The sequence below is a fragment of the Neltuma alba genome, unplaced genomic scaffold, assembly GCF_004799145.2.
Source record: "Neltuma alba isolate B1F8T4 unplaced genomic scaffold, ASM479914v2 tig00013589_pilon, whole genome shotgun sequence".
NCBI classification, from domain to species: domain Eukaryota; kingdom Viridiplantae; phylum Streptophyta; class Magnoliopsida; order Fabales; family Fabaceae; genus Neltuma; species Neltuma alba.
Window position 1 is genome coordinate 16,418 of NW_021637786.1, and position 21,053 is coordinate 37,470.

The window sequence follows — 21,053 nt, forward strand, 5'->3', positions numbered from 1 at the left end:
ATTTTAGAGGGGACCTCTAAAAAATATTTAGGACGGGCAAACCAATTAGCGCAATCATTTACCCAAAACAGAATCGAGGATGATGATTTAATCACATCTCATTAAATATTTTATATCCCTGCCCCTTTTCCTTTATTTACCCTTTCTCATGGGCTCCCGGAATGATGTCCTCCCACCTCCTTAACATAATTAATTGCCTCAGCATTACATAGCCGATGGCAGTCTATAAATATTACGATTTATTTTGCATTTTATAAATACATATATGAAATATAAACATAAATTAAAATATTGATTGGATGGACTAGGAATGATGATTAGTTAGTATAAGTATGGTTCCCTTCGCTTCATTTTAATTGTCGTTTAAAGTTTTTCCACATGCATTGGGAAAATATAGATAAATAGTACTCCTCCGATCTTTAATATAGGACTCAATTCTTGAATTGGTTTTGTTCTTAAATATAAGACTCATTTATCATATTTATCAATTTTTTCTAAATTACCTCTATGGATACTCCTTCAACCACAATCAAGTAGAAGAGGGAGAGAGGGTATTAATAAAGATGATTATGGTGTTTTAGGAAAAATGTGTCATTTTTCTTATAATTAACTAACTTACCTGACTTTCTTAATCCAATCAAATTAGTTAAATGAGTCTTATATTAAGGATCGGAGGAGTAACAGAGATAAGCAAGTGTATTATGTTCACCGGGGTTAGTGAGGTCATCCATGCCAAACTGAAAAAACAATGTAGTATCATTATTATATTGGTCACGCAAAGGAAAATGAGTAATATTAGGCAGTGCATACGTCGGAGCATTTAATTAATTAAGAGCATCTATTGCTAATTGCTTTTGTGAGGGGGAAGGGAGAGAGGATCATAAGGGGAAGCACCTTATTCTGAGGTCTCATCCTCCTAAACGCGCACACGTGCGCTCCCTTCGTTCCTGTATACGAGTGATCTTCTAGAAATTTTTGACATCTCTGTGTATTATTCACTTGTGCATATAAAAAGTGGAATATTACTTAACTTTTGTTTCAATCATTTTATTTGGGGCGTTTTAAGATTTTTTTTAAATTTATGTTTTAAGTAGAGGTTAATCTAAAACAAATTTCATTTTTTAAGTATTTTGATGATCTGGTTACTTTCAGTAAAATAGTTTTGTATAAAACTGACGGGAAGAGTTTGGCAAAAACAAGGAAGAGTAGCCGCGAATATGTTATAGAGGTGCATTTGCTGGTTTTGTCAAGGTATCATTTAAAGCAGTCAATTATTCACAATGTGCTTGCGTCCTCATCTATATTACTTGTTCCAACCTCATATCTTTAATCTTTTCCGTCCTGTATTTCTTTTTCTAGTTCGCAGCCCGTGTTCCGAATTCTTACTGCTCCTCATATATTCCTTTTAATTAATCCCTTCCTGTGATGCCTTTTATTTAAAAAAAAATTACAATCAAATCCCATAATAGAAAAATAATTATTAAAAAGTCTAAATAACAATTTTAACAACCTGACAAAATGAAAATAACAATCTCTGATACTTGTTTTTCAATTGTTTTTCTTGCCTATGATTTCATTGTAATTCACTTTTTATTCACATGAACCCCGTCAGATCTACTCCAGGATATATACCTGCCGCAGAATATATACTTGGTGCATCAATTATTAATTTCATCTTTCGTGTGGGCAGTAGGGATTTTTTTTCCCCCCCTGGATGGGAGTTCCAGCAGGCGAAGAAACGTCAGCGACCAGTTTTCTTGTAGAACTACCTTTGCTTCCATCACATGCCAATCGTCGTCGTAATCAAATGTTTAACTTTTGACTTTTCTTTCCCCACCCGAATCTCTGCTTTTTTACCCATTACATGGACAGACACTATATTATGTATAGCCCACCCATACTGCCCCCAATCCATCTTGGGAAGCTTCTTCTTCATGGCTCATTGCAGCTTTCCTGATGTGTTTCGCTGGATTCGTACCCTTCCGCCTCTCTCACAATGGACCGCAGACTCCTTCTCCATGTCCATATGTTCTTCAATCTCATCGTCCCAACCATCCCTCTGTCTTACCGTTTCCAAAAATCCCCAGTCCCCAAACCTGTGTTTCGCCAATCTTATTGCCGACTTCAGCATCCCTATTTCCCTCTGGACTTCAAAACCTATCAAGGCCATCAAGCTGGGAGACGATGTGACCATTTCCAAACTCCTCGTCAATATCATCCAGGACGTCCTCCTTTATGGCCCCAGCCAGCACAGCTCCTTCATGAAATTCGTCAACGTCGATTCCATCTCAAAATTCCCGGACATTTTCAATCTTGCATTTCTCACTCTTTTGTTCCTAGTTTGCATATACGAAGCTCCTTCAGATCTTCGTTCCGGGTGTCTTAGCACTATCAAACGGCACTTGACAAATTGTGAGTCAAGACAAGCTTCCAAGTCGCTGATGAAACTGTTGGGGTCAAACTTGGAAGAACAGTGGATGCGATCTTTGAACCTGGCCATTAGTAATTGGATTGCGGAACTGCAAGCAGCACATCAGTATCACGGCTCGTTTAGAACACCATCTCCTCTGTTTTCCTATTCTCTCTCGACGTCTGGGTTATGGAAAGTTCAGTTGTATTGTCCTGTCATAAGCATGGACGTCGAGAGTTCAAACAACTATCCAGCAGATGATGAGAGACTTAAATTCTCTCTCAAATATCACCAACTCGAAGGTGTTTTCCAGTTCAACTACAGAGTCATACTCAAAGACAAGTGGGTTGAGATCATGGTCAACATCGACAACATAAGGTACTCAACATTACCCATGCATGCTCCGATATCAGCAAAGCTAATGAATCAAATCGGGACAAATTCTTCTCAGTATCTTGTTATTTAGATAAAATAATTTGTGGGCTGAAGAGATCTTCTAAATATGAGAGAAGACAAAAAATGCTTTTAAGGTGAATTTTATCCAATAAGAATGTTGATTTTTTTTTTTCTGGTACTAAATTTTCGTTGGCAGGTGCGACGTGGTGAAACTGGTGAACGAGACTCTGATGAGAGAACGAGGCGCAGGAGCAGACGAGAAACATTTTCCCTCGAGAATATTTCTGCAGCTGACACCCACACTGCAAAACCAAGTGCTCAGCGTTTCAGTTGCAAAATCATCAGAGAACCCTCGAAGGGAGATTGGCATAGACAAGAGCATTGAAGCCTCCTTTGAGCCTCCTAATCCCTACATGGGTTTAAAAGTATCAGCCGGCGAATCCACCACCGTCAGTCTGAAGCCCTGGAAATTCGAGCAATCAGTGTACGGCTACAGTGCTAATTTGAACTGGTTCCTTCACGATAGCGTGGATGGCAAGGAAGTCTTCTCGTCCAAGCCTTCCAAGTTTGAGTTGCTTAACCCCAAGTCTTGGTTCAAAGACCGCTACTCCAGCGCCTACCGTCCTTTCACCCGCCAAGGAGGGGTTATATTTGCCGGCGATGAGTATGGAGAGAGCGTGCGGTGGAAAGTCGAGAGAGCCGCCGCGGGGAAGACGATGGAGTGGGAGATAAAGGGCTGGGTCTGGTTAACTTATTGGCCAAACAAACACAAGACCTTCTACAGCGAAACTAGGAGGCTGCAGTTTCGAGAGATGGTCCTTCTCAATGTGGCGTAGCTTTCAAGCCTCGATGCCATGCATGCCCATTACCATATAATTATAACCTCTCTATATTGGCTTGGCCTTGAATTAGCCAATTATGAAATCTCGACAGCCTGGAATACCATTAATTATGTATAGTCCACCTAATTATTATACCCTGCTTTGCTCTTCCCTACTTGATTCCTGTCACTTTTCGTCACGTTTGCTATATAGTAAGTGAAGTAGGTTTGGTAGAGGAAAATGGTATAAAAATGGATTCGGAGTAGTGGGAAAGGTTTGAAACTTGCATGAGCCTAATTTTAAAATTTTTTATTAGAGCCCACGAGGACAGATTATCGATTGCAATTATGACAATGACTCTGACGTGTCTCAATTCAAACACATAGTTTCTGGATCAGCCCCAGCCCATTCAGCATGAAGCCTGAACCCAAACTCGTTCATGCATTTCTTGATATTTTTTTACCAACACAAGTACTTATTGTTAGAGCATTAATCTTCCGGTGCGTCAACATCACACGATTCTGAATCTCTACTATTAAAAATTGTGCTGCTACTTTACCGTCAACTATAATGTTCCCTTCGTAAACCAAAAAAAAAATGTTCCGTTCAATTAAGTAAAAAAGAAGATTTGAGCTGCTAGTTTTTTTTCAATTTAATTTTAGCCATCCATTTTAAATTATCAAGAATTATTTTAAAATGACATAGTTTAATGAATTACTAATCTTCCATTTTTACGAGACCAACTGCTCAGATTTTGACTCCACACATGACAAGGAGGCGGAAATGCGAGGGAGAGTTGTGGTGAAAGTTGATACACAACCCCCGGCGCATGTTAGTGAGAAGGACCTCCAATTGAGAGCGGAGAAACTGAAGAGAAAGGCGGACATCTCGAAGAAGATATCAAAATCAAAAGCACTGTAGCAATCCTATTCTCTGCTTCTAAACCAAAGCTTCTCCTACTGCATTACTCGCCCCATTTGTCCCCCTCTATTCGCAATCTCTGCGCCTCTGTTCGTTCTCGGTTCGATGGAGTCCTCCGCTGCTCTCCGTTCTTTTCACCGTATTTCCCCTTCTCTCTATATTGTGTTTGCATGAATGAGTTAGGCTAAATGCAATTTTTTGAAATGCGTGATTTGAGCTTGTTTTGGTTCTCTTCTTGTTTGATCTGTACTAAGGAAACTGAAATCGCATAATGTCAAGATATCGAAAGTTGCAAACAGTTTTGATTTTTTTTTTTTTGGTTGCCGTTCCGTAGTTCAAAGAAATGCTGGTGTTTCATTTAGCCTTAGGAAGCAGCAAGCTGCTGCTTGTTGCTTGAGATTGGGTGCATGTCAGCTGTGCTATTGAACTAAATGCACGACCGATGCTGTTGGATTGCCTCCCACAGTTAATCAGCTATGATTTTTCAGTTTGGACTTTGGCGGGAGATTCTATCCAAAGAAAAGCTTGCCGGTTCACCTCTATGCTAATAGAGGTTGGTTCTTGCTGTGATACAGAGGACTTAAAACGTTATCGTACTCAGAGCTGAAGAGGACCACCGATTAGAGGGGGCATGGTGGTTTATAATTAGGGGGCGGGTCTTTGCGCATTTCTTTTCTTTTCTTTTATTCATTTTTTTGGAGCGCGGGTAAAGTTAAAACAACTGTTCACCAGATACTCAGCCATAGTTTTTCTAGGCCACAGTAGGCGCCATTGCCTGGACTTCTTGGCGCTTCAAGTAATTGACGGGTGCTGTCACCTTACATCTGACCTGGTGATTGACTGACATTTGGGAGTATAACATTGGCGACAACCAGCAAGACTGAAAGTTTCTAGGCTTATTTTTGTTTGACTGATAAAGGAATGTTTCAGAATATTTTTCGTTTAAGTGTTATTCCAAAAAGTTATTGGTCATTCATTTTTCCTCTATAGCTTGTCGCTAGCGCAGCTGGCTAATCATCTAACAATTGACTGGACTGAGTAAGATTCCATTGCCTAGAATCACCTGTGCAATTTGAAAAAATATTGGTGCTACTTCTGCCCTTGAGTAATTACTGTGTTTATCAGAAACTTTAATTCCTGATTCTAAGGCTATTTACATGTTTTTTAGGGTTTTGAGTTGACATATGTGGCATTAATCGCACATTTGTGTAGTTTGACTTGTCACTCCTTCGATACACTTATCAAGCACTTAAATTACTATCTACAGAAAAACATCAATTTGGATAGGACTGCCTGATTTTACAAGAATGTATAGTCATGAATTCATTTTTTGTCTTTTTGGCAAATGTACGTTGCTGCTTGGTATGATCATTGTGCAAGTGATGGAAATCAAAGTCTTAATTATTACTTTTGGACATCAGGTCCCATAAACACCATGTTACACGTGCGATCCTCACTTGAGAAGCCATATGTAATTCCCATGCATAATGCCATACGGAACTCTGGACTTAACTTCCAATGGTTGGCAAATGGTGAGAAGCACCTCAGTTCTCAATTCAAGTGGAAGCGAACACTAATAACATGTGCAAAATCAACTGAAACTATCAAAGCAAGCAAGTTAGATGGTAAGTTATTTTTATTCTGTGCAGGACGATGTATTTATATTTTTGTTCCTTGTATCAAGTTGAATGAATGATGTGAATCTTATCATTCTTTGTTCTTATATTAAACTTTTTATTTTTGTTCTTATCTATAAAAGTTGAATTTTCTCCCACAATTTATATATGTTTTGGAAGGCTTAGTAACAAGTTGATTTTGGCATGTTCAGATCCAGGATAATATGCCCCCTATGCCTTTTATAATTTTTATCAATTTTGAACTTCAAACCTATGCCAGTGGTTTGACCACGTGATTAAGTTGGGGGAAAGACATATGATGGCTTGGTCAGTTTTTTGTTGTTTGTTTTCTTAGCTTCCAAGACCTGATAGTTTCATTATGATGTTACAGCTTCTTTGTCTAGCTCTTCACAAGACTCCTCAGAGAAAAAGCCCTTGCAAACTACCTTTCCTCATGGATTTGAGGTCATAATTTCTTTAGTTCACTAGCACCTTCATATTCATATTTGTTAAGTATTATTCACAAATGATATAACTTGGTAGGTTAACACCTCAATGTGCTCATGAATAAAACTACCTTTTGTTTTCCATCAAGAAGAAATGAAGAGAATGTAACTTTTTCTTGTGATGGCCAACTTTTGTCCAAGACCACAGAATTGTATTTATCAACAGACATGTTGAAATGTGAATCTTATAAACTCCTACTTCTCTTTGGTTCTTCAAAACATGGTTGGTCCACTTTGATTCTCTTTCTGTTTTCATCCTTCTGCCCATCAAATTTACATTACCTTGGTCTCGTTTGAATTTTTTGAAGTTCTTCAATTTGACAGTGAAGTTACTTGCCATCTATTATTGCATCTCGTGTTTTGTTTTGCTGACTGGTGTCATGTCCATTTTTCTTATGGTCAGGCTTTAGTATTAGAGGTTTGTGATGAGACTGAAATTGCTGAGCTGAAATTAAAGGTGACCTTCTATTCTCTTGTTCGTTGCTTCTGTAAAAGTTATAGTAGCTTATTGCTATTGCACTTCAATAATTGTGTTCTGCGACTAGTTAGCTGAATGTATATAGCCCTCGAATATGTTGCACTCAGTAAAATTCAAGTCAAATAAAAAATACGGTTTGCTCAAAATACACGATAGCAACTGACCAATTTGAGAATGTTTCTGTTGGGATTTATTTCCTATCTCGATTTGTCATATTTATATAATTTTCCCTCATTTTATAACGTGACTGGAATGTTGAGCATAAACCGAAGTACTGGATATTATTTGATGTTACATTACCAACTGTTATCTAACTACACATTTTTTTTAATGCCCCGGATCATTAGAAAATGCGCATATATCTATAATCTTGTCGATGACCTTATTTTACTACTATTTCGTTAGGTCGGAGAGTTTGAAATGAATCTTAAGAGAAACATCGGAGCAGCGACAGCTCCTATGCCCATTGTTTCACCAGGTACACCACTACCTATTCCAACTCAGGCCGTGGTTGAATCAGCCCCTGCATCACCTCCTCCAAAATCATCTTCAGAGAAAAATAGTCCATTTGTAAATGTTTCCTTAGAGAAGTCATCAAAGTTGGCATCATTGGAGGCTTCTGGCAACAATACTTTTGTCCTAATATCATCACCGACGGTATGTTACCTATTACTAATGACTACAGTGGGCTCTACGTTTACTAGTCAACCATTTCTTTGACTGGGACCATGTTTAGTTTTCATCATTTTATATGTATCTTCCCCCTTTATGCTCCCCTTCTTAGGTTGGCTCATTCCGAAGAGGTAGGACTGTGAAAGGAAAGAGGCAACCTCCTATCTGTAAAGAGGTACCTACGGTTTGCTTTTCGTTTCCCATACTCCGTCAGAGTGTCACTATTTTCTTAAGGCCCATTTAGTTCACAAAATGAATTGAAAAAATTAAAATGAAAAACAAACATGATTTTGAGAATGAAGAATGTCCTTTGTGTCCGTGCCTTTTTTTTAAATTTAAAAAAAAGCAATAAAAAGAATCGAAACTGTTGAGTAATGATTACAGGACATAACAGATATTGCTAAGTAAAAAAGGAAGGCTTCTTCTTCGTCTCTTTTTGCCTTTTCCTTTCTTTCTTTTATTCCATTTTTTTCCTCCTTGCATTGATTTTGTGGATTTATTTCTGTTATTGGTAATTAAGCTAGTAGTTCTAAGCGTTTATACAATATGATATCAGTAGCTTCAGTATTTTTCAATTTCCCCCCCCTCTAATTAGCAAAGTTATTTGGGAACTGTGACAGGTAAGCTGAATACTTCATCTTTGGTATTTAGAAAAACGTTGACCGGCTTTTTTTTTCCTTGTTACAGTTGGTCTGCATATTTTCATTTTGATAACCATTTTATGTGACATGCTGTGTCAATTTATTGGAGGATCTCACTTTGAATGAACATCCTAAACATAATTCTCCGCACATTTGCTCCTTAATTCAGTCCCTGAATTTCTGCATGAACTCAAATGTCTACATTTGTTCTTGAAATATGCAGGGTGATATAATCAAAGAAGGACAAGTCATAGGGTATTTGGATCAGTTTGGCACCGAACTTCCTGTCAAGGTGCTCTGTCTTCTAATTTGTTGTGGATCCTTAGAAATATCGACTTCTGCTGGGTGATTTTATTTTTGAATTTTTGCAGTCTGATGTGGCTGGAGAAGTATTGAAGCTACTTTATGAGGATGGAGGTATAATTTCTATTAACTTTTATTTTGAAAACGTCTTCAATTGTTTGACATGAGCTCATGTAATTTGAAGCTTCTCTATGCTATTCAGTAAATCGTCCGTTATCTGTTGTTATGCAAGATAGTACATTATTTCAGATGTGTGTTTTGCATTATGGATCATATTAAATCTTGAAATTGTTGGATATCTAGAATTTTACATTCAAAATATTTCATTCTTGTTTGAAAGATTTTTAATAGGCATGCCATGTTAAGGGAAACTTGAATTTCCCTACACTGAAGATACTAAAACCTTATTATACAACAAACAAGGAAAAGAATTCTTATTTCTGTTTGGCTTTTGCTTTTGACTCTCTTCATTTACAGTAGCTCAAGTTTATTCAAGCTGTAAAATGCCCTGTACATAATTTTTGTTCAATGAATCCACTTTCTACTGAAAAAAAAAAAGAATTCTTATTTCACAACTTAATTTAAAAAACACAGCATCTAGTTTACCTTTGTTATGACTATTTCATTGTACAATATTAATTGTATTTTTTATCACTGAGTTCTACTCAGGGACATAAAGAGCATTTCTCATCTTCAAAATTACCTCTTTATTGTGTTTTCCTTTATTTTACACTGCATTATATTTACTACACAGTACGTGGATGGGGTATATTGCATCCTAGTGTGAAAATACAATATTAATTGTATTTTTTATCAATGAGTTCTACTCAGGGACATAAAGAGCATTTCTCATCTTCAAAATTACCTTTTTATTGTGTTTTCCTTTATTTTACACTGCATTATATTTACTACACAGTACGTGGATGGGGTATATTGCATCCTAGTGTGAAAATGCTCACTTACCAAATGTATAAACCTTACCACTGGCTGCGTTCACCTCTGATTAATTTTCTCGAAGGTTTGTGTGATTGCACTGGCACAGTGGATATATCAGTTTTCATGAGCTATCTAATTACTGCTAAATGAGTAGAAATGTTGTAAACCCTCAGATTTTGATGGTTTAATTCTGTTACTCTGTCTAGGTAGCAAAGATTTGTGATTTTTTTTTTGGGGTTGATCTGTCCTATAGATTTATTCATAGCTCATTGTCAGGATCTAGGACTATTGACCTGATATTGTGCATAGAGGTTGGCAGGTTGCCACCATCTTGATGGGTGCTTCCATATTTTGGTATCCACAGTAGGGTTTTACGTCAAGGAGATATGATGAAACCTAGTAAGCAATGAGAGACTGAGTTACCGCAACTGACGCTTTACATTTATAGTTCTACGGCTTCAATTTGACGATGGATGAGTTTTGGAAAATACGCATCACCGATACATTGCTCATTGTTTTGTGCTGTTTATGACAGAGGCGGTTGGTTATGGAGATCCTCTCGCTGCTGTGTTGCCGGCATTCCATGATATCAAGTAAGCAAGCCGTTTCCTAGTGACGACGATTTGTCTTGCTGATGTTCAAAGATAGAAAGCTTTGGGATATGGAACTTTTTTTTAGGGCTTCATTGGGATATGGAACTTAGGTTGTTCATTTATTTTTCGATTTTGCGCCGGTCCAGGGGTTTTTTTGTTTTGGGGGGGGGGGGGTGTTTTTGTATGGGCTTGTTGGTGGAAGAGTTTCAGCGGTGGATTCAACAATAATTGCTAATATCTGTGTATTCGAGTGGCACATCCTTTGACGATGATAGTACTTTGTACCCTGGTTTCATATTTTTTTTATTAGAAATACATACAAAAGAGAATCTTATTAAACATCTCATAAAAGGGCCTGGTGGCAATTTGCATTGGCGGGGCCGTACTGGAAATTTATCCTGACTTCATTGAGTGCTCGTATATACGGATAGTTTAAAAAATTGCTTGAAAATGAAATAGATTTTTTTTATTATGATAGTAAAAAGTAATCAAGTTAAGATATAATTTATAATGGATAAAATCAATTTTAAAATTGAATTAAGTTAAGAAAGTGATGATATATAGTTGGCAAAAAAGAAAGAAAAAGAAACCGATGATATATATCAAATAAAATATTTATCTGGTTTTTAATATAAGATTTAATTGTTAAGTTGATTTTGATTCTAAATATAAAATTTATTTATCATATTTATCATTTTTTTCTAAATTGCTTCTATAAATACTTTCTCAACTATATCAAGTAGAAGAGAAAGGAAGAATATTAAAAAAAATGAAATATGTTATATTTTTTATAATTAATTAATTTATTTAACTTTTTAAATTTAATTAAATTAACTAAATAAGTTTTATATTAAAGATTGTAGGAGGAATACGTTGTGGAAACACAAGATATAAACCCCATGTGATCTTTCAGATCAAAAAAAAAAAACCCCATGTGATCCATTTCATAGAGCCAGGAGATCAAATGACTCGTGAGGAATGCAAGTGCCGGAGCATGCGGGGGCGAGTGGGCGAGTGAGGGAGTGACCCCGGCATTGACGATGAGGAGCGAATAAACTGGCGTGGAACCTTGTTTGCATGGATGAGGATCGACATCCATAATTGCCATATGCTGTTCCTGACGCACGTGCTGGCACACCTAACAGCGGGGAAAGTATTTTAGTTACCTGTATATTAAATAAAATAAAATTAAAAAGTTGATAAATTTTAAATCTACATAAAATACGTTAAAATGAGTCGCAAAATTTAAAGTTTTCCGTGTGTTGAAGGATGGTATGTGCCCGGTGCTGCCAATTACACTCATTGTTATTTTTTTTTATTCACAAGATTTAAATTATTAATCTTACTTGAGAAAAAAATCGGAGGGGATGCTGAAAATATATACTGCTACTAAAGTAATTATAAAAATATTTTTATTAAAGAAATAAAACTTGTTACTCTTATAGTCTTATTTATAAAGTAAAGAAAAGATTTTTTTGTCTTATTTATAAGATACTGAGAAATTTTTTTAATATTTTACCCCTAATTTATTATTGTATTAATTTTATTTATATAAAGTATAATATATATTAAATAGGGATAAAATTAAAAAATTATTAAATTTTAAATAAAATTATCTATGTAAAACGAAAAATGATTTATCCATATATCGGTTTATCAACGGCTAGCGGTTTAGCCTAAAACAGTGGGTATACAATCCGGTGGGGATTGTTATGTTGGTAATAGTAAAAGACAAGTCCGAGCCCCTTTGGTTGGCTCCATCTCTTGTATAAAGCGAGGCTTTTGGTTCGGACAATCATCACCCACATCTTTTCCGAAACCCCAAGCAGCCATGGAAGTGGTCATGTCTTCAGCTCCCACAATAACCTCCTCCCCCCTGGATCCAAACGCCCCCTTGTTCGTCCCAATGTTCTTCCGTACTGTGGAGGATTTCTCCGATCAGTGGTGGCACCTCGTCCATTCTTCCCCCTGCTTCCGCCACTACTGGCTCCGCGAGTGCTTTCAAGATCCCCAAGCCCTGGAAGATCCCCATCAGAACGCTTTCTTTGACGATCAACTTCTATTTCAACTATGCTCACGTAAGTTCTCCCTTCTCGTTCTCAATTTTCATCTTCCCTTTTTCATTCACCTTAATTTTTTTTTTTTTTAACGTGGTGCAGAGAATGCATTAGAGGAGGAGGAGGAGGCGGCTGGGAAGTATCATAGGGAATTGGTGACTATGGGGGCGTTGAAATGGCGACGAGATTCGGGCTGGGCAGAACTACCGAGGTATGCTCAGAAGGTTCCTAAGATTGCCAAGGTCAGGATGGTCAGTCCGCGGACCATTCAGCAGCCGAGGTAGACTCTTCTTTCTCGGAGCCCTCGCTCTCAACCCCGTCTGTACAGTGACACTCTCATCTCGGCCTTTCTTTTCTCCGCTTGATGTATTACCTGTATTTAGCATTAAATAAAACGACAAGCTTGATCTTGGCCGTCGTTAAGACTCTGAATGAAGTCAAGTTCCTTTTTATGTTGGTAAAAACTGAATATTATAACGGTATCCTGCTGAAGAAGGCGAAAGATGGCAGGATTATGTGCATCTAATCTCTTCAAAGATACTACTAGTGCCTACTACAGATTTTTCACTGATTGTATCATGTCGCGCCTGCAGAGTCATTTGTAATATAGAACTGAGAGTTGATCGTTGAGGGTTCAATTTGACGTGAATTGGTCCCAGGCGGTGGCGTTCTTTCCAATCTTGTGGAGAACTCTAATGACTTGTTCCGTTGTGACGTTTCCTGTAACGGTGACCTTGTTTAGCTGCGTGTCCACGTTATAGGTCTCAATATCTGCTAAACCAAGAATTCGAATTATTGTGACCAACAAGGAAGCAGGAAGCTGTTATAATTAATTTAGATCCTGAGGGAAGTAGGATGGACCAGCACGTACCTTGGATCTTCTTGATGGCTTTGAGGATTTTCTTGATACAGTCGTCACAGTGCAAACCGACTTTCACTTCCACCACCTTGCGATCGACACACAATAAATACAAGTTTTCATTCAATTCCATCACGACACGGAGAGAAAAAAAGCAAAAGAAATTGAAATAGCAAGAAGGGGAGGTAATGAGCACTTACGTTGGTCATGTCTAGAATAGAGATGGTAAGCCGGGGGGGGGGATTGGTATTGGTGGTAAATTGAGGACCAAATAGAAAGCGAGCGAAGAGGATGAGGTGAGTGTTGAGGGGGAGGAGGAGTACAATTTATTATATACAACATAGGACGAGAGGAAGGGAAAAATAAGGGTGGAGGCAAGAGAAGGGGGGCTGCATTCTCACTCTTACAGCCTTTCTGGGAATTCGTGGGATGTTGACTCTGCTGTTGTGGTGGGAAAGAGATGGCTTCCATGATCAAACGAAAAATTGTCTTTATAGTATCATTTTACTTGGGAAAAATTAATGTGCAGTTACCCCATTTTTAATTGAGGGCGCTTAAATTTTAATCAAGTTTTCAGGTGATTGCTACCAAAAAAAAAACAACTATAAGGACTATTAAACATCAGGCAAAGCTATAAAGATTTCAATACATATTCACTTCGCTTTTCAAAATAGGTGTACATATATGCCCCTTAAATAAAATGAATGATTAAATAGGTAAATAAGATTGAATATAAAGAGGTGTAAAGAGAACATCGAATAGATCTAAATTTATTATGATAAAGAGTAAGGGTGACAAGTGACAAGGCGCATGATTGGTATTTGGTACGCCTTCCAACGCTTTCACTTAGGTCCTTTGGCCATGATTGCGGGCAATATTGCTTTCGGTCATAGTTTATGCCTTCTGGAGGGTAGTGACCGCGTCAATTATTCCCCTCATTGGTGGCCACATGCTTTGTAGTTCCTTCCTCATGAATTAAAGTGACCCCAAACATTAAAGAAAGACTTTCTTTTTTTAATGGGTGGAGAAAAAAGAAAGCCTTTTTTCCTCTTGTTCTTCGATTGAACGAAGTGAAAAGAAACTAATACGCTAATAGCAGTGCCAGTACAAAAAACAGTAAACATTGTCAGGGGTTTGAGGCTTCCGAATAACCCCATCGTCTTAAAACGTTGTTTGTTTCCTCCCTCATACGAGTGAGAATCATCCAGCCCTGGTTAATTTAACACAAGGGATCAAAAATAATAAAAAGTTGGTCCTACACTTCAAATTTGGTTGCAAAAATAAACCGTATTCAAAGTTATAGGCTGCAAATCATGCTCGAAAATTTCGTGTATTGGCAGACTCACCAGAAACTGGATGTTTTTAGGCAAAATTGTGGTTATCCCCTTTTTTCCACAGTAAAAAAGCAAATGAGGGGAAAGGGTAATGGCTGGTACATTTGAAGCACGCACCAGAATTTAGCATCCCGGAACAGAGTACGAGCTTCTCGCAACCAAGCAGCGAAATGCGCCAAAAGATATTTAGGAGAGTTCACTTTCCCCACGCTCAGGAAATGGAGCGTGGATTCCCTTATTCACCTCAACGCAAGCCAAATCGTTGACGTAGAAATTTCACCTCTGGGTAGATCCATCTCTATCCGCAGAAATAAACCACGGTGAATCCACCTACGACCAATCATAACCCGCCACCTATCTCTTGCTCCCCACATTGGCGAGTCCGAAAGCTAATATCTTCATCCAAAAGCGACACGTTGTTTAATGGCCCTCCTGCTTGATCCGTGAGACGGACTTAGCTGCTTGACCTGCGACATCGAATCAGGAGGAGAGGCATGGGAAATGCTCTGCGATTTCTGTACAGCTATTGTGGCGAGTCCACCGCAGCTGGTGACTCCGATTCACTTGGCCCTCACGGAGTTTCCTCCTCCACCGTCGGCGTATCCGCTCTTGCCCAAGATCTCTTCCACTTTGATATCACCTCTGAGGTTTCTTGATTCCTTTCATCTCCTCCCTTTCACTATATAATCGCCTTTTTCATTCTTTTTCCGGATATTTTAGACCATCATGAGCTTTCTTCGATTTCCTTTCGAATTCATTCTACTAGCTCGCCGAAATTTTTTGACCCCTCAGACTTCTAAAACTCTTTAATCTAGCCTAGTCCAGCTAGAGAAAAGTAGTAAAATGCCAAAAGAAATTAAGAAAAGTTTGGAAAAAGCAAAATTCTCTCGCGTCCAAATTAATTTTGTAGAATCATGGGAAGGCTACACTTGGTTCATGAAACACTATAATTTGGGGATACATCAAATTCCAATTCTGATAAACTTGGAAGAATGAGCTGAAAGGAGCATGGTTTGAGGTCCTTTGTCAACCGGTCCAATTCTGATAATTTCAAAATGTTGGTTATAATTGGTGAATTCAGTTAACTCTTTGATATAATCTCACTTTTAGATTTTAATGTATCGTTGCTTTTTGCATAGAAGTTTGCAAGTTTGATGTTTGGAAACAATATAAAGTGAGTCGTTTCAAAATTTAACGCCAGTTCTCACTATATTTCCTCTCACTTGTTAAGGTCCCCGAAGGACTAAGCAAGCATGTTGTGTCATCAAAGAAGGCGCAAGCTAACTGGTAAAGTAAACATCATTTACTTCAACTCGAAAGGAAGAAATATAACAATTAATATGCTTTTCACAAAATTTGCAGGTATAGAAAACTAATAGATGCATGGAAGGAATCAAGACCCCCTCCCAAAACCCCTGAGGAAGCAGCTAGACTCATTATTCAGACTCTAAAAAGACATCAAAAGGCTGATGTTGAGGTACAAAAATCTTTTTCCCCAAAATTTTATAGGGCGCTCTAAGAACACGTACTAATAGTTTTGCTTGCTTAATATTATAGGGATTGTTGGCCTTTTATGGTCTTCCTCAACCACATGACCTTGTCGAAGCAACTTTTAAACCCCCTACTTCCTTGCCAGAGGGGGTACAATTTGAACTACACACCTTGCCGGTAGGAACATCATTTTAATGCAAAACAAAATTAAGAGGCAAGTACATGTATTTCAATTAGGTGATTGTATCAATGAAACTAGGTTGATGCAAAAGCTGTGGCGGATGGTGATACTATAACAGTTTATGTGAGCACAGCAGACCCTAGAGAGTCATCTTTTGTCCCTAGTCATGTCCACGCAGCAGCAGTTCAAAGATCGGGAGCTCGTGCTCAAAGAAACTATGCAGAGGCCGATGCCCTTCACCAGCAAATTATTGATTCGGGATATCGGTTGGTGTTATAGTTTTCTAATGTTAATTGTCTATGTTTATAATTGGAAATAAGCTTTGAAAAAGTTTCTTGTTTAGGGTGATTAATCTTCAAAATGGGGAAGTCCTTGCACGGAAGTACAGAATTCGACTAAGGTAATCCTCAGATATAAATTGATTAGAAGCTTCAAAGCTGCTGTTGTGGGTGGATGCTAATAATTAATGTATATTCTGAGAGAGAAAATAAAACAGGGGAATTGATGCGCCAGAGGGCAAAATGCCATATGGGAAAGAAGCTAAAAACGAGCTGACAAAAATTGTTCAAGGGAAGCCCTTGAAGGTCCTCGTTTATGATGAGGATCGTTATGGACGTTCCGTGGGTGATATTTATTGCAATGGTCTTTTTGTACAGGTATCACCTTACTCCCAATCTAGCTTGCTTAAGCTTTGTTGAACTCAAAACTAATCTAATTTTCTTGTTCTTTTTGGCTGATTGACAAGGAGTTGATGCTAAAGAAGGGACTCGCATGGCATTATGCAGCCTATGACAAGAGGAAGGAATTTGAAATAGTCAGTAACTTGTGCTTTGCCAATTTTTTAAAATCTTAATTGGGAGTAGCATTGTGTGTTTCCTTATTAGATATTGTGTGTTATTATAGTGGGAAAAGGAAGCTAAAGCAAAGCGGGTCGGACTATGGGCTTCATCAAATCCTGAGAAGCCATGGGAATGGAGGAAGGACCAACGAGAAGGTAGATAACTTGGTCCCCTACTACGTACTATGAGAATGAATCGCCACGCCAGGAAGCCTCTAGGATGGTGCAATGTGAGTTGAATTATTAATAAATTTCTATGTAACCAAAAGGGCGAAGGATTCATTTTAGATCTAAAGAAATTAACTTGTGTGCCTCTACTACAAGATTTGAAACTAACAAGCATTGTTCAAGTGAAATCAAGCTACCTATTCATATATCAACGAACTATGGAATTAAAATAGGAACTAGTAATTTTCCGAAGTATATATGGTTGATACAAATGCAACCATTATCCCGTACTTGCAAATACGCAGAAATAAGGGAATCCAGGAATGAAGTATCGATTATTCCTTCCTCGACACTCGTATAGTAGCGATGTAGCATGGGGAGAAAGCTGGTTACAAGTAAGCAAATCACACCACACCAATTCCCATGTCATTAGCGATTGATGCATCTTTTCATAACAAGTCGAAGGAAAAAAACTAGTTTATGGCAGTAATGGCAGAATATGATGGACGTGTTTGATTATGAGTACTATCTTATGATCTCGTTCTCGCGCTCTTCATTTATGGGAAGCCTTAACTATTAATTGCGCGAAGCAGTGGTCCTTCGGAATTTCTGCACCGGTGGAAATCTCCCAAGGCGCGCGGGCCGGCAGCTGTCCTCCTCCAGCTTGAGGGCGAGTCTGGACAATTCAAACAACCACCTCATGCATGCTCTTGTCAATGTTCTCAGTCTAATATATTTGTTATTTAAAAACAAATACTAATATGGTTAGAGTTCGCATGGATTCGTCTTACGTTTTTTTCATAAATATATAAATATAAAAGGCAAGTAATGAACATGGCCAAATAGTAACACAATTCATTGATGGAATCTATTAATTAGAATATATGTAATCATTGAGAAGGTGAAAAAACCTTCCGAGATGGTTAAAAAAATGACATGACTTCATGTAGATAATACTCAAATAAAATGTGTCATTACATAAAGGTTCAAGATTTTTAATTTTTTTAAAAAAATTAATCCTAGCTAGAATTATATATACCCGCCGCCTGGTTTTTATATATTAATACTACCCCATCCTTAATATAAAATTTTGTTTGACTTTTATTTTAATCCTAAATATAAGATCCCAATTCATTTTGTCTCTCATATTTATATATTTTTTCCTAAAATAGTCTTTTTAACAATGGTAGTTCTAATCAATATACTTGATTAGTAACGATATTTTAGTAAAGACAACACCTATTTATGATAAATAACTAACTCAACTACTTTCTTAATTTTCTCAAATTAGTCAACTAACTCTTATAATTAGGATCAGAAGTAATATTACGGAGGCAAAAAAGGACTGAAGATGATATCAAAATTAAACCAAGGTAATAATAGATTTGTAGATTTTAAGAAAAATGATTAAAAAAAAAGGTTAAAAATGACTAGGGGGTGTTTGGATGCCCTTAAAATCACTTTTCAGAAGCACTTTTCTGCAAATCGAGACAATCTCCTTCACATATTTGTTTCGTATACTGTAAAAGCACTTCTAAAACCATAGTTTTGATCTTATCCAAACACCCCCTAAACATCAAATAAGAAATACCAACAAAAATTTGTTACTATCTGCAAATTTAGTATTATCAACATTAAATAAAGTATTGTTACTATACCTTATTTAATATTTAATAATTTTAAATTTTTTATCATTTTTTTAGATTTTAAGTAGCAGTATGAGTTTTTTTTTCTTTTGGTAAAAAAAGCAGCAGTATGGTTGTAAGGGGGGAAATGCAAAACAAGAGCTGGAATCAGCACCGGTCTTTATTTTCTCCCAACGAGACGACCGCCTTGGGAGCGTCAAGCTAACAAGAGCTAGACATCATTAGTAAGGATGCGCATAACAAGGAGGACTCGGGACGTAGAAACGTTTGTCTTATTGCTTCGTCAAAATACCACAATACAGCATCATCATCATCATCATACAAGATGTTCCCGGGCGACCACCGGGATATACCAATCACGTTTCCAAACATAATCACTCTCACGCACAGGCCACAGCAATATATAGATACAAAGTTATAATGACCAAAGTACATTCTAAATAACCAGGGCACCGAGAATCGCCTTTCCCGTTTCCCTGTATCGTAGTTGAGAGCAAAGTCCCGGATTCGTATGTCTTAATTAGTAGTTGTCACTAATGGCCGGACGGACGTGATTACAGTGTTAAAGGGCCAGCACTAGTCCCGGCACGGATTTGCCGACGAGGTTGGAGACGGTGCTCTCCCAGAGGGAGTCATCGGAGGAATTGGAATGGCCGAAGCGGGCGACGGTAAGGGAAGTGTCGAAGTACTCCCTTACTTGGGTAATTATCCCATCCGCGACGGTCCAGGCGTGGACCCAGGAGATGGAGCGGGAAGGGTCGCACCCCTCGACCACGACGGTGGGGCCGAAGGATGCGATAGACTGCGGAAGGAAGCGGAAGGTGTGGCTGGAGGAGGGATGACCGGTGAGCAAGCGCATCAAAAACTGATGGGAAGGAGGACCGTGGAACCACCACTCGAGATGGGAGGCCACAATCCCGACCACCGTTTCAGAGTCGCCTGAGTTGAGGGCGTCGTACAGAGTCAAAACCAGCTTCTTACGGCTGGAATCATTGTCTTCCTCTCTTGCTTGGGAGTTAGCCAGTTCTTGCGAGAGCGAGTGGGAGTATGGGACTGCTAGGGAAGCAGTGTTATGGAAGACGCGAGGTGAAGGTGGGCGGCATTAATAGGGGTTTTGGTATGCTCCTCCGCCCCTTGAATCGTCATGCATTCCCCCACTTACCAATATCAATATGCTGAGTGGTGACGTGGCGATGTGTGCTAGAGACTGAGAGCATGCCGAGCCTGCGGGCACTAATCTCATTTACCTTTTTCTTCTTTTTTTCCCCTTCATATTTTATATATATTTGTTTCCCTGATTTTTCATTTTTTTTTTTCAATCCATCTCGTGAGTAGAAAGTAGAAACATTAGTTGGAATAAGAACGGCGGGAGGTCAAAACGGTGGGAGATGGTGAATGTTTTGGCTGTTTGGGTTGGACATCGCCTGGCTAAATAAATCTGGTTCATGTTTGAGATTGATAAGGAATCTGTATAATGAAAAGGACCCACACTTGATATTTATCTTTGTTTTGAGCCGGATGAATATGATAATTTGGACAGAGAAGATTATTCAAGTTACATGACATAGTACCAGAAGACGCCACTACTTCGAATCTTCGATCTGTCCTAAAAATCTGCCATGATATTGACGGCCACTTTTTGTTTCTTGTGGAGTAGTTTTTGCTACTTTCTTTTATCATCGTAAAAAAAAAAAGGAGTAAGGAGGGTAGATAAGTTTTGTGAAGAGTGGGTTGTTCATGTGGATGCATGTATGTATGAAACGAGGGTGTGATTTAGCAAAGCAATGCACATCATAAACTGGGAACAGTAAGAATTTGATAGGTTATCTTCACGTTGATGAATCGTGGACAGAGGCGAGGCGAGATGGAAATGGAGGAGACATCACATCAGCATGGATAATAACAAGACAGAGTGATGTTGATGATGGGGCACATCTCACCTGCCTCCATCCATCCAATCCAACTAATAGGATTTTGATTTAGCAAAAAAGACTAATTTATTATAACATGATAAATTAAAATTTAAATTCCCGTTAAAAGAGTGGTCTATATTTAGTGCCTGATAATGTTTCGAACAGGATTACATCTAATAAGAAGATAACTATGCCTACCAAAACAAAAAACCAAAAAAAAATCTGCTGTATGTCCTGTGTCTCCCACATTCTTTTTCTCTCTTCCATCATTAT

At 38.1% G+C, this 21,053-nt stretch overlaps 6 protein-coding genes across 11 annotated transcripts; 4 read left to right on the forward strand and 2 right to left on the reverse strand.

Moving 5' to 3' along the window:
- The first annotated feature begins 586 nt into the window (after nucleotides 1–586).
- Nucleotides 587–12,814, forward strand: LOC114738384 (protein EARLY RESPONSIVE TO DEHYDRATION 15-like). Of its 2 annotated transcripts, XM_028926423.1 has the most exons (4): nucleotides 2,600–2,606; nucleotides 3,617–3,621; nucleotides 12,132–12,371; nucleotides 12,453–12,814. In XM_028926423.1, the coding sequence occupies exons 3-4, from the start codon at nucleotides 12,137–12,139 to the stop codon at nucleotides 12,632–12,634; spliced, it is 417 nt and encodes a 138-aa protein (XP_028782256.1). In that variant the 5' UTR covers nucleotides 2,600–2,606; nucleotides 3,617–3,621; nucleotides 12,132–12,136; the 3' UTR covers nucleotides 12,635–12,814. The 2 variants fall into 2 exon arrangements, with proteins under 2 accessions (XP_028782255.1, XP_028782256.1); XM_028926422.1 differs by lacking the exons at nucleotides 2,600–2,606; nucleotides 3,617–3,621 and adding an exon at nucleotides 587–590.
- On the forward strand, nucleotides 1,917–3,667 carry LOC114738381 (uncharacterized). Its single transcript, XM_028926415.1, has 2 exons — nucleotides 1,917–2,788; nucleotides 3,003–3,667. Exons 1-2 carry the CDS (start codon nucleotides 1,935–1,937, stop codon nucleotides 3,640–3,642), a joined length of 1,494 nt encoding a protein of 497 aa, XP_028782248.1. The 5' UTR covers nucleotides 1,917–1,934; the 3' UTR covers nucleotides 3,643–3,667.
- Nucleotides 4,088–10,634, forward strand: LOC114738383 (biotin carboxyl carrier protein of acetyl-CoA carboxylase). Its single transcript, XM_028926421.1, has 10 exons — nucleotides 4,088–4,127; nucleotides 4,379–4,687; nucleotides 5,970–6,173; nucleotides 6,556–6,629; nucleotides 7,074–7,127; nucleotides 7,554–7,805; nucleotides 7,933–7,995; nucleotides 8,685–8,753; nucleotides 8,833–8,878; nucleotides 10,236–10,634. Exons 2-10 carry the CDS (start codon nucleotides 4,654–4,656, stop codon nucleotides 10,295–10,297), a joined length of 858 nt encoding a protein of 285 aa, XP_028782254.1. The 5' UTR covers nucleotides 4,088–4,127; nucleotides 4,379–4,653; the 3' UTR covers nucleotides 10,298–10,634.
- On the reverse strand, nucleotides 12,783–13,690 carry LOC114738385 (heavy metal-associated isoprenylated plant protein 32-like). 2 transcript variants are annotated; one of them, XM_028926426.1, is made up of 3 exons: nucleotides 13,410–13,690; nucleotides 13,222–13,297; nucleotides 12,783–13,121 (listed from the first exon to the last, which is right to left on the reverse strand). In XM_028926426.1, the coding sequence occupies exons 1-3, from the start codon at nucleotides 13,416–13,418 to the stop codon at nucleotides 12,985–12,987; spliced, it is 222 nt and encodes a 73-aa protein (XP_028782259.1). In that variant the 5' UTR covers nucleotides 13,419–13,690; the 3' UTR covers nucleotides 12,783–12,984. The 2 variants fall into 2 exon arrangements, with proteins under 2 accessions (XP_028782259.1, XP_028782258.1); XM_028926425.1 differs by lacking the exon at nucleotides 13,410–13,690 and having other exon boundaries at nucleotides 13,222–13,403.
- A 1,171-nt stretch (nucleotides 13,691–14,861) lies between these two features.
- On the forward strand, nucleotides 14,862–18,170 carry LOC114738382 (staphylococcal-like nuclease CAN2). Of its 4 annotated transcripts, none has more exons than XM_028926417.1 (11): nucleotides 14,862–15,190; nucleotides 15,775–15,830; nucleotides 15,906–16,020; nucleotides 16,101–16,211; nucleotides 16,294–16,481; nucleotides 16,547–16,615; nucleotides 16,712–16,871; nucleotides 16,961–17,029; nucleotides 17,119–17,209; nucleotides 17,527–17,616; nucleotides 17,718–18,168. In XM_028926417.1, exons 1-10 carry the CDS (start codon nucleotides 15,038–15,040, stop codon nucleotides 17,580–17,582), a joined length of 1,068 nt encoding a protein of 355 aa, XP_028782250.1. In that variant the 5' UTR covers nucleotides 14,862–15,037; the 3' UTR covers nucleotides 17,583–17,616; nucleotides 17,718–18,168. The 4 variants fall into 4 exon arrangements, with proteins under 4 accessions (XP_028782250.1, XP_028782251.1, XP_028782249.1 ...); XM_028926418.1 differs by having other exon boundaries at nucleotides 17,815–18,165; XM_028926416.1 differs by having other exon boundaries at nucleotides 17,527–18,170.
- A 1,123-nt stretch (nucleotides 18,171–19,293) lies between these two features.
- LOC114738386 (wound-induced protein 1-like) lies at nucleotides 19,294–20,084 on the reverse strand. The gene is made up of 2 exons (XM_028926427.1): nucleotides 20,030–20,084; nucleotides 19,294–19,920 (listed from the first exon to the last, which is right to left on the reverse strand). The coding sequence occupies exons 1-2, from the start codon at nucleotides 20,082–20,084 to the stop codon at nucleotides 19,430–19,432; spliced, it is 546 nt and encodes a 181-aa protein (XP_028782260.1). The 3' UTR covers nucleotides 19,294–19,429.
- Nucleotides 20,085–21,053: the final 969 nt, after the last annotated feature.

What these genes read in the sequence shown, in the direction of transcription:
- LOC114738384 (XM_028926422.1), top strand. An exon ending in TCTATTTCAACTATGCTCAC is followed by an intron (nt 12,372 to 12,452) that starts GTAAGTTCTCCC and finishes AACGTGGTGCAG; the next exon opens with AGAATGCATTAGAGGAGGAG.
- LOC114738381 (XM_028926415.1), top strand. Translation starts at nt 1,935, where the DNA reads ATGGCTCATTGCAGCTTTCCTGATGTGTTTCGCTGGATTCGTACCCTT. An exon ending in GTCAACATCGACAACATAAG is followed by an intron (nt 2,789 to 3,002) that starts GTACTCAACATT and finishes TTTCGTTGGCAG; the next exon opens with GTGCGACGTGGTGAAACTGG.
- LOC114738383 (XM_028926421.1), top strand. Translation starts at nt 4,654, where the DNA reads ATGGAGTCCTCCGCTGCTCTCCGTTCTTTTCACC. An exon ending in TGCTCTCCGTTCTTTTCACC is followed by an intron (nt 4,688 to 5,969) that starts GTATTTCCCCTT and finishes TTTGGACATCAG; the next exon opens with GTCCCATAAACACCATGTTA. An exon ending in CCTTTCCTCATGGATTTGAG is followed by an intron (nt 6,630 to 7,073) that starts GTCATAATTTCT and finishes TCTTATGGTCAG; the next exon opens with GCTTTAGTATTAGAGGTTTG.
- LOC114738385 (XM_028926425.1), bottom strand. Translation starts at nt 13,342, where the DNA reads ATGGAATTGAATGAAAACTTGTATTTATTGTGTGTCGATCGCAAGGTG. An exon ending in AGCCATCAAGAAGATCCAAG is followed by an intron (nt 13,122 to 13,221) that starts GTACGTGCTGGT and finishes TTGGTTTAGCAG; the next exon opens with ATATTGAGACCTATAACGTG.
- LOC114738382 (XM_028926416.1), top strand. Translation starts at nt 15,038, where the DNA reads ATGGGAAATGCTCTGCGATTTCTGTACAGCTATTGTGGCGAGTCCACC. An exon ending in ATTATTGATTCGGGATATCG is followed by an intron (nt 16,482 to 16,546) that starts GTTGGTGTTATA and finishes GCTTTGAAAAAG; the next exon opens with TTTCTTGTTTAGGGTGATTA. An exon ending in AGAGGAAGGAATTTGAAATA is followed by an intron (nt 17,030 to 17,118) that starts GTCAGTAACTTG and finishes GTGTTATTATAG; the next exon opens with TGGGAAAAGGAAGCTAAAGC.
- LOC114738386 (XM_028926427.1), bottom strand. Translation starts at nt 20,084, where the DNA reads ATGCTCTCAGTCTCTAGCACACATCGCCACGTCACCACTCAGCATATT. An exon ending in CACTCAGCATATTGATATTG is followed by an intron (nt 19,921 to 20,029) that starts GTAAGTGGGGGA and finishes CTTCCCTAGCAG; the next exon opens with TCCCATACTCCCACTCGCTC.